The sequence below is a fragment of the Seriola lalandi genome, unplaced genomic scaffold (genome assembly GCF_002814215.2).
Source record: "Seriola lalandi dorsalis isolate HSWRI2012SDOR001 ecotype SW California unplaced genomic scaffold, Sedor1 jcf7180002054978, whole genome shotgun sequence".
Classification (NCBI taxonomy): Eukaryota; Metazoa; Chordata; class Actinopteri; order Carangiformes; family Carangidae; genus Seriola; species Seriola lalandi.
In genome coordinates, this window is record NW_019525528.1 from 73,030 (window position 1) to 84,069 (window position 11,040).

The following is an 11,040-nucleotide window of genomic DNA, read 5'->3' on the forward strand; positions in this document are numbered from 1 at the left end:
GGCGCTGTAGTTTTCAGATCACACTGTGACGTTTGTAATGTTTCATTAATGTAGTTTTCCTTCTTTCCTGAAAAGTCGAGTTGCTGAAGAGTTTTCATGCCGACAGGAACAAATCGTTGTTTAACAGCCTTCCCCTGAAAGCTGCCTGACCTTTGACCTTTCTCCAAAGTGGACGGATCGTTCCATACCAGCGGTTTTCCAACAGAAAGATCCACTGAGGAGATTTTTCCTTTCCCTGCACATTTGTTCCAACCACTTGAAGGAGCAGCCTGAACACATGGAAACGATATCTGGAAAACTGTTGAGCTGCTGCTTGTTCTGAGCGACACTGAGCTACAGTCAGACCAACACAAGCACCACGTGCTGCTGACGCTCAGAGGTTCTGTGCAGGTCGTGTTTCCTCTTCACACCGAGGTGATCCGACCGTGTGTCCTCACCTCCTTCTCCAGCTCCTCTCCGGCCTCCAGACTCTCGTCTCCTCGCAGCAGTCGCAGTTTTTCCAGCTGCTGGCGCTGCATCCGTCCAGGCAGGAAGAAGTTCAGAGGGAACGGCATGTGCTCGGCGTACCAGCGGCGAGTCACGTCAACATAGTTCTTCGGTTCGATCCAGAACGTGTAGATCTACGAAACACAAGACGCATATTAAACACAGGAACAGCTGATTCTGTTTTTCTTGAAACAGCTGACGTCTCTGTGTCTCACCAGAGCGGGAACCAGTTTTTCCTCCATCAGAGAGATGAAGGCCAGGCTGTCGGCTCCCTCCTTGGCTGACAGGTCATAATCTGCGTTGTACTTCTGAAAAACACAAATCAGATTTCTGTTGAGAGAAGCAACAACAACCTCAAGCTCCTGAAAACACACAACAGAGCGGGGAACACGCTGAACCTTTGAGTTTCAGCAGGTGAACGACACACGGAGAAAGGTAGAAGCTCATGAGCTGATGCCGATCAATAAGACGAGGTCTGACGCTTCAGGTGAGTCTCAGTACAGAGAGACGCATACACAACAACACATGTAAACCACAGCATCAATAAACACGTCACATGACCTGTCGCTGCTGAATCAACATATATCAACATTATAACTTTGATAAAGGCAGGATTCATATTGATTATTATCTATTAGTTTCGGTTCTAACAAACATCAGCAGCACAAACACTTTGATCAGGTGTGATTCAGTGAATCTGATACAGATCCAGATGCTGTCAGTAAAAACATCAGGATCTGTGGAATGTGTTGCTCACAACTATGATGAGACCAACCAGAGAGAGAGAGAGAGAGAGAGAGTGTGTGTGTGTGTCTGTCTGTGTGTGTGTGTGGGTTTTATGGGCCTGCTGTATCTGTTTTGAACCAGTTCCATGTTTCCTCATTACTCAGAACCGACAGCAGCTGTTGTGAAGTGATGCATGCTGGGATCCAGCAGGAAACAAGAACAAGCTGGTGGAGACTGAATGCTGAGAATTTAAGATCAACATGTTCCTCTGACAAATCAGCTGATTACACGGTCTGTAAATCTGTTTGTACTGCGGTCAAACCAGCTTCTCTGTCCGAGGTCAATGCACCAATATCTGATCAATAGTTTAGGAGAGGGTTCATCCTCTGGAGAGCAGAAGTCCTCACGCCAACATGTCACGTGAGGTGGATCTGGATCATGGATGCTGGATGTGGTTCTGGGAGTTTCAGACTTGAAGCAGCCATGATCATAAAAGTGGAGGCAGCTGGTGCGTCATGAGTCTGGTATGATCCTGCTGGATTCAGGTCTCTGTTGAGTTTATAAGAGCAGGGTATCAGACTTCAGGATCCTGGGACCAGACCTGGACCCGTCAGAGCTGTACCGGATCCAGGTCCACCAGCTCTCTGCAGGTTCATGTTGCAGCTCCAGAGACGGAGACGCGATGGAGGGAGGAGCTACATGTGGGTCTCCTGCTCTTCATCACCTCCCCGAGTCTCTGTTCTGATCACGGCTCATTAATGACTAATGATTAAAATCATTATTCATGATCAAACGAAACATAGGTTAACATGGTTGACGACAGACGCTCCCACGTTGATAAAGAGCGATGACAGAGGAAGATCAAAGCAACACGAGGTTGTTCAGTCAAACAGACGAGTGTTTCATACATGTAAGGAACTTATCAGATATATAAGAAATCTAAACTGTGTTTTAAATGTATCTGACGAGCTGATGCGTCTGAAGCTTCATCTTCATCAGGCTGAAAGTGTAAAGTTTACTCTGAGGAAAAGTGACAGTGACAGTACTGAAGAAGGTCACCAGAGGTCACCAGAATCCTAAAGGTTCCCCCTCTGAGGAGCAGGAACAGCTGACTTCAAGAAACCCTGACAGGTTTTTAAGGTCTTCAAATGATAAAAGACGAATGAAGCAGAAATCAGCAGCTCGTGAAGTGAAGCTCAGTGAAGTCTGGAAACATGAAGGAGGAGGAGGAGGAGGAGGAGGAGGAGGATGAAGAAGAAGAAGGATGAAGTGTAACTGAAGAGAATGAATGTGAGTTAATCTGCAGCTGAGCGTGAAGCCAGCAGTTTTCTCCTCTCAGCTTCCTCAGCAGCTCTCCTGTCGCTGCGGTTCCTGAACAACCTACCGCAGTGTGGAGGCACCGAGCATGCTGGGTAATGTGTTCCAGGTGCCTGCAAGCTGCTGGATGACGGAGGAGGAGGGCAGCGTTTGGCTCAGTGACCTAACTGCTGCTGAATGTGGGTCAGAGGGGCAGGATCTGAGTTACTGCCTCAGTTCCATGTGTCCACACTCAGGAAGAACTGACGACAGAACACTATGATGTCACAGTGAAGCTGACCTTTAACCTTTCAGATATAATGTCATCACTTCATCATTTTATCCTTTGCGTGAAACTGTGTCATGATCAGTGTTCAAAAAAGTATTAAAGTACCACAGTAAAGGTACTTCCTTTAGTTACAGTATGACAGGAAAAGTACTTCCTGTAAAAGTACTTCCTGTAGTTACAGTACCACAGTAAAAGTACTTCCTGTAGTTACAGTACCACAGTAAAAGTACTTCCTGTAGTTACAGTATCAGAGTAAAAGTACTTCCTGTAGTATATCAGTAAAAGTACTTCCTGTAGTAACAGTAAAAGTACTTCCTGTAGTAACAGAGTTCTACAGAGAACCAGTTCTCCTCTCTTGCTCTGGTCCTGCTGAGCTTTATGAGAATTATCAGCTCTGCTGGAATGTGTCTCTGGCTGCAGCTTCCTGTTGTTTAATGAGTTTTTCCAGTCGGCTGCAGAGCCTCTGCACGCACGCACGCACGCGCGCGCGCGCGCGCGCACGCACACACACACACACACACACACACACACACACACACACACACACACACACACACACACACGTCCAGTTGCACTAAAACCACACTGTACTATAGTGGCACACTGCTCTGACTTCAACACCTCAGCCTGAAGAGAAGCTGAAAACAAAGATCAGACTGGAGGAGGTCTGGATCTCACAGTCTGGATCTGTGAGTCTGGATCTCACAGTCTGGATCTGTGAGTCTGGATCTCACAGTCTGGATCTGTGAGTCTGGATCTGACAGACTCACAGCTCCACAAAGAACCAGACAATTATAAGAATACTTAGACACAGAGCTGTGGTAAACAGGTAAATTACACCTGTTGATTGTCCCTGTATGTGTTGCTTTGTTATTAATGAAGCGTCTCAGACTGATGAGAATACGTTTTCTAATGTTTGTAAAAAAATTTTTTAAAAAAGGACCAAATATTAGAATTAAATTTCTTCTTAAATGAAATGATGTCATGTGAAGCAGCACAGTGAGCATGGGCTCTGCTGAATGCACAGGTGTTTACCTGTTTTCTCAGGTGGATGATGATCTCAGAGGGTCTGGACAGAGTCTCTTTCTGATTGGTCCTCAGAGCAGGAAGTGAACCTTTGAAAAGACAAACCCAACATGAACATGGTTGACAGATTCTACAAAGAGAGAGAGTGAGGAGGAGGAGGAGGAGGAGGAGGAGGAAGAGTCTCACCACTGGGACTCCTCCAGGGGTTGGAGATCTTACGAAGTTTGAGAGGAGCTCCTGCAAACTGAGCGTAGGCCTGCAGAGACAGACAGGTCAGAGGTCACAGGTCAGATACAAGCCAACTTTAGTCAGTTACAGAATCACAGCGACAATAATAATCTACTCAGACAATCATAACACAGTTATAATGAAGAAGTGAATTCACAACACGTTCATGAATGTTTATAAATCACAGCTGAAATGATCAGATTCATCAATAAGTCGAGCTGCAGAAAACGAATCCACAATGACTGTGACGATCGATTGATCATTAAAGTCACTCCTGTCAACTTCTCAGCAGAAACCAGCTGTGAACTCAACAGTGACATCATCACACGTGTTGTTCGAAGGCTCAATGTGGCCAAGTGTAATATCCAAATCACAGGAGCTGCAGTTTTTTTTGATGAAGGTAAAATGTGTCACATTGTTGTTCATAGTTAGCATTAGCACTGTTAGCACCATCAGTGTTGTGAGACGCCCCGACCTACAGATCATATTCTCTAGATGTAACATTATGATTTTTTTTTTCTTCAGCGTGAATAAAAAAAATGATCATTTTAACTGAAATCACAATATCTGCGAAAAAAATTACCACAATCGTACAGCTCTAAATAAACTCTATCACTCAGTCACTGACAGCAGTGTTGGACTGTGGTTGGTCCAGTCAAAACAAATATATGATGCACAATCAGCTGTGTTGTTCAGTCCAGAGGCTGTAGAGCAGTGAACACATGAAGCTGCAGTGGTGACTGTAGAAACACAGCACTACAAAGACCAGCAGGCCACTGAGTGGTTGTGTGTGGTGTATAAATGTACAGAGCTCAGGGTCTGCCTGCAGGTTTTAGCTCACAGCTCTTACAGTAAACGTTGAGATGACTCAGTTCTTCTGGAAATAAAGAATAAAAGCTTCTCTGAGTCGAGAGCTTCACTCCGTTTTTACAACCAGGAAAAATGAGAAAGAATTTCCTCATAAATCTGCAGCCATGAAGTCAGAGTCTGATGAGAGTGAAGACGTTTGTTCCACAGACGAACAGACCGACACTACACACAGCTGTGTGTGTGTGTGTGTGTGTGTGTGTGTTGGACTGAGGGATAGAGCTACAGTCAGTCGACCTCAGCTAAACACAGACCTGCTGAAAAAGACTAAAAATAATAATAAGAGTGACACATCCCATCTGTTTTTAACCTCTGTGGATTCTTTAGACTCAACACTTCTGACCTCTGATGGCCCGGACTTGTGTCGTGTTGACAGAGACACAGGAAGGTGTCAGGTTTGACTCAGGTGTTTGATTAATATGAATAAAGACAGGAGATAATGTCTCGTCCTGTGGAGCCTGAGTGAAGATTCCACTCTGACACATACATTAAACCGTCTTTAACACAGGAAGTTGTTGGTAACTTGAACATTACTCCAGCTGTGAACGCCTCAGTAAAAGCCTCTAATAATAACTCAGACTTCCTACTGGAGACGGCACAGAGGGAAAAACACACCTCATCATCCTGCTTCAGTCTGTCTCAGTCCAACAGCCACAGGTCATTAACCATGATGAGGTGTTAGAGGTCACTCTCACTTCACCTGTGCACACACCTGTACAGAAACTGACTTACCTGCTGTAAGTCCCTCATTATTCTAAGATGAGACGGCCCCCGAGCTGAGGGACACTGAAACATGAGACTGTCCACAGACCTCTGGGTATATATGATCATGTCTGATTAAACAATCAATGTTGATAAGGATCATTAAAGCCTTTGACTTAGATTCACACTGAGGATAAAACAGGAAGTGAACAGAACTGTTCAGCTTCAGCCAGTTCTGATATTCAAGGTCAAACTGCTCTGATCCGGATCTGGACCAGTCTGGGTCCTGAGGCGGTTTAACAGAGGACGCTCGGAAAAGCAGCTCTTATTGTGAAAAGCCGGACTTAATTAACCTGGCAAACTGAACCAGGATCTGTTTCATGAAGCTGCTTTAATGTGACGTTCACGGATATGAAACATGTCACAGAGTCACATGACAACGACCAGGTGCTGTAGTCCAAAACCAAACAGCTTCTGATTGGCCGTCTGCTCCTTTGTATTTTAACACGTGGATTTAATTAGTTTCTTTAGTTTGATTTAAAGAGAAATCAGAGAAAGAGTTTCTGCAGCCGCGAACCTCATGCTGGTTTTAACTGCTGTGGATCCACATGTGACTGACTCAAAACAGACTCATGTGAACTAAACTAAACCAGGACCAGGTGAGTCTGGAGCGACCAGTTCAGACTCAAACTGGTTAAACTGGTAACCAGCTCCATGAAACAGAGCTGTGGTCAGGATCACAGACGCGGTTCTGTTGGAGGTTTCCAGACCCGCAGCAGATTCAGGTTCCTCCAGAGGTTTGGAAAAACCGGCAGCAGCAGCAGCAGATCAGTGTTTTCCAACCACTGCACAGGAGAGCCATCATTACCCAGACTGCACTGCTGCTGCGCTCTCAGATCTCAGTCCAACACAAACATGTTTCAGTCAGGTTTAATCACTCACAGGAGCCCTGCAGCCCTGAGCGCGGTCTGCAGGCAGGATCCCCATACCCACACTGTCACCAGACTCTCAGGACCACATCAGTCATGGAAACACAGTCTGCCTGCGGCCCCAAAGCATTCTGGGTGGCCACAAGTCTGAGTATTACACTACAACCTACTTCTCTACTTAAAGGACAAATCCACTGTTTTTCAGCCTGATTTAAATGTTGATTAAAAAAGATAAAACAGGATTTAAGAACTATTTTTTTCTTACTCAGTAATACTCAGCTCCTCTAATCAGAACAACTTTATCCATTAGGGCTGCAACTAATGACTGATGTGTGCATTGTTTTCTTTAATCATCTATTTATTGTTTTGTCTATAAAATGTCAAATCTGTGATAAATGTTATGATTTCACACAGCCCGGGGAGATTTGAACCTCTCATAATGTAAACATACTTTGTTTACTGTTGTGTTAAAGCAGCAAAATCTCACTTTTAAAAAAACTGGAACCGAAGAATTTTAGACATTTTTGCTTGAAAACTAAAAAAGAAAAAAAAGAAAAAAAAAAAAGATTATTGAAACAGATGCTGAATAATTTTCAGTGTCAGTTAATTGACTAATTGTTGCAGCTCCAGAAAAGAAACAGTATAAACTTACAGGTAAATGTTAAAAGGCACTAAGCTGTCGGTGAAAAGACACTCTGTACATAACAGTGTAAATATGTGTTTATTTATTCACCTGTTTCATGACATTGAATAATGATTTAAAGTAGTGGATTCACTCATTAACAAACTGTTTTTCTGTCAGCTGACAGTGGAGCTGAATGAATCCACTCAGTGTGTGTGGAGCTGCATGAGTGATCAAAGTGTAGTGTATTACTGCCGACGCCGCTGGTCGGGACCCAAATCACCTCTGCTTCAAAGCTGCAGTTTCCATTGACAGGAATATACTGTTGTGCATCCTGCACAGAGTCAGTCACAGTAATCATTTAAAGAAACATGTAATAAGCTGATAATGAGACCTGCACGTCCTGCAGCTGCTTACAGCTCCAGGAGTGTCAAGTTGAGAAAGCTGATGAAATGTTTTTCTCCTCAGAGCAGGACCAAGAACGAGTTCCTGCTCTTGGTAAACACAGGCCCTGATGTTACTTGATGATAGACGTTAAGATTGTTCTTTCAAACAGGATTTAATGACTCAGCTTTAACGCTTGGTGATCAATAAGCAAAGCTGGAATTGATCATGTTTTAAAAACGACATTATGATCCATTTCCTTCCTGTGTTACAGCAAAGATTATTTTCATTGAAATTAATCTGCTGACTGTTGTTTCAATTAGTGAATTAAACATTTTGCCTTCAACTTGTAAGTAATAACAAAAGGCAGTTTCCCCAAGCTCATGTTGGTTTGATCAACAGTCCAGAACATGAAGATTTATTCAGTTTATTATCACGTATGAAGGAACAGCTGTAAGTCTTCACATGGAACCAGGAAACATCTGGTTTTTCATGATAAATGACTAAAACAAATAAACAAGTGGAGAAAATGAAGAGCATTCAGAACATTATTCAGATGATGTGAGAAGCAGAGTGAAGTCAGTCTGATGATCACAGCTGATCAGTCTGTGTGGAGTCAGTTTAAAGAGGCTTTAGGGCCACCTGGTGGTAGAATGAAGGATTACACCTGCACATCTGGTTTTTGTAGAGATGCCAGTCTGTGACCTCCACATGCAGAGCTGATGTTCAGAGTTTGTTTTTAAGACACTATTGATCTTCTCACCCCTTATTTCACAAAACTGACTGGGCACCTGTCCAAACCACCCCTCTCACTTATTTGTCACCATGTATTATTGGTCCTGTTTTTGTTGTGATGATGCTCAGTGCTCATACTCTGTAAGACTGGACGGTCATTAACAGACAAAATCAGGTTCTGCTCAGAAACACGGTGTAAAAGATGTATAAACCACTATTTTATACATGCACTTTGTATGTTACACATGGTTGCACAGCTTTCACGCTACTGTAAGCTAATAGCCTGTTAGCTAATTCATTTTCATGCTAACTTCCTGTTACACAAATCTGCCTAAAGTTGAAATTTTCAACATAGGAGGAAAATTCTAGACGGAGAGAAAAACAAGGCGTGACATTTCATTTCCACAGCTTAGTTTTGTGTCTGTAGTTCAGTATAATATGTGGAGTGCGCCCTCTAGTGTTCAACGCAAGGAAATGTCTTTCTTTACAGATGGATAGAAACTGATATAAACGAAATCAACTCTCCCACTTTTATTTAACTTCAATTTAGGTGGTGCAGTCTACAGGCTAATCATATTAGCAAAGTAACACTACTCAGATTCACTGTGTTAAACTTCCTGAGTTACCTTCTTTTTAATTATACAAATTCATTATAAACATAGTCGAGCCAATGATTTGAATGAAATAGCATGTTAGCTCATTTGTTTTAATGCTAACTTCCTGTGACGTACTGCAACGGTCTGTCTGACATCCACAGAAAAAGTTAAACGATTTTCAACATATTCAAAGCAAATTGCCGAAGTTTCACAAACAGGTTCTCATAGGAATGAATGGACTACAGTTGACACATATCCACAGAGCTATGTGGACACGAAGCGTGAGACGTACAAATTCGACGTACGTAACCAGACGTTTGGTCCAATCGGCTTTCCGTAGATCTACAGCAGGACTGTTGTATCATAGCGAAGATGATCTGTAACTGTCACCTGTCCGTTACAGTTGAGTGTAAATCTATCTATTAATGTGCGACTTTATTTTTAAGAGGTGATAAACTGCCAGGTGCCGCCCGCCATTAAAAATAAGCGACACACCGGTCAGTGTTTTAATTAACACACGGACTAAATAAAGGGTTTAATACGTCACCTGTCGCTGCTCTGCCTCACTGTGTCAGAGGAAGGTTTCTTTCTTCGCTGAGATTTTATTTCACTTGGAAATTATTAGTTTGTCGCTAGTCTGACGGTTAAAGTGTCCGGTACCGGCCGCCGCTCTCTGAGCCGTTAGCAGCAGATAAACCCGTGTCTCTGTTTGAGAATAACTCTGACAAACCGCCGGTAAACAGGGCCGGGCCGGTCCGGTCCGGTCCGGTTCAGTGAGGACAGAAACTCACCAGGACCACGAGAGAATCGGTGCTGACAGACGGTAAACCCCAGTCTCCTTCCCAGCAAAACAACTCGTCCGGTGCCGCCATCTTCTGACCAGATGGTGACCCTTCACTCCGGAAGACAAACTCCCGCCGTTAACGTGCACTACCAAAATAAAATCCACTTTGTTTACTGATGATTAATAGTGACAGAAGTACTTCGATACTTAAAGTATTAATACTACAATGTTATGATACTTCATCACAAGTAAAACTGCAGGTATTAAAGTATCAGTAGTAAAAGTACACAAGTATCACCATTTCCATGAAGATAAAGTGTCAGCAGTAAAATATTCTAGTAAAAGTGAATACTTGTACTTTTACTGCTGATACTTTAACTAGGTGAAGCTGAGAACACTTGTGTACTGTAAAATATCAGAAACCACTGGTTTCATCTGCAACAAAACGTTGGATCTTATAAAAACCTTGGTGTTTTTAATGTAAAATCTTAATCAGAATAATTACTATCTGACAGAGCAGTAAAAAGTACAGTATTTCACTGAACGTAGCCGAATAGAAGCGTAAAGTAGAACTAGAAAAGTCCTGAACAAATTTTGAATGTGCCTGCTGTTTGGTGCGCATCCATCACACACGTTTCAGTCTCTACAGAGAACGTTACTCTGAGTTTCATTCATGTTGTAGAAATATCCTGACTGACCTCAGGCACTGCAGGTTTCCCTCACAAACCTCTTTGAACTGCGAGGACTGGCCAAAGTGAATTAAATTTGTCTCCACAGCCATAGCAAGACATATATACACACATGTACATGCCCCAGCAGAAGTTGATCTGCAATAAAGCTGCTGTGATTTCTCCTGCCAGAACAGAACAACATGGACAGTAAAAAGTCTTTGTGCTAAGGTCAACACTTTCTATGAAACAACACATTTGTGTAAACTGAGGAAGCCATGATGTGTGAAAACTGAAATATGTGGCCATGAGGACGAGTTACACAGATTTTTTTTTTTTTAGATGAACTCTAGAGCTTCTCACGCTCTCGCTGTGATGTCATCAACGCTAGCCTCTGCTCGTTAAGCACAATACACAACCATTATAAACCCAAGAATCGTCAGAAAAAAGCATAAAACTAAAACTGTGATAAATTTAGAGACTGTTGACGATATCAATAAGCTGAATAATCACTTAATAACTGAAAGGCTTGTTTACAGTTTAAAGGTTGATTGAAGTCTGTAGCTGAAAGTATACTGAAGTAGTACAACTTCAAAGCGGCTGAACTTTTCAAGGATGTGAATATCATCTCTATTCATTTTAATGGCAACAAAATGTCATAAAAACTTAATCCGATGCTTCAGCATTCACACTAATAAGTGT

At 42.8% G+C, this 11,040-nt stretch overlaps 1 protein-coding gene across 1 annotated transcript in view; it reads right to left on the minus strand.

The window, feature by feature from the left end:
* Window positions 1–9,792, minus strand: part of LOC111646924 (metaxin-1-like) — a 13,150-nt gene extending 3,358 nt beyond the window's left edge. Inside the window, exons 1-5 of the mRNA XM_023396506.2 lie at window positions 9,678–9,792; window positions 4,010–4,079; window positions 3,833–3,912; window positions 702–794; window positions 438–620 (exon numbers count right to left, since the gene is read on the minus strand). Coding sequence (XP_023252274.1) covers window positions 438–620; window positions 702–794; window positions 3,833–3,912; window positions 4,010–4,079; window positions 9,678–9,758 — 507 coding nt within the window. The 5' untranslated portion in view covers window positions 9,759–9,792. The remainder of the gene's footprint in view (window positions 1–437; window positions 621–701; window positions 795–3,832; window positions 3,913–4,009; window positions 4,080–9,677) is intronic.
* Window positions 9,793–11,040: the final 1,248 nt, after the last annotated feature.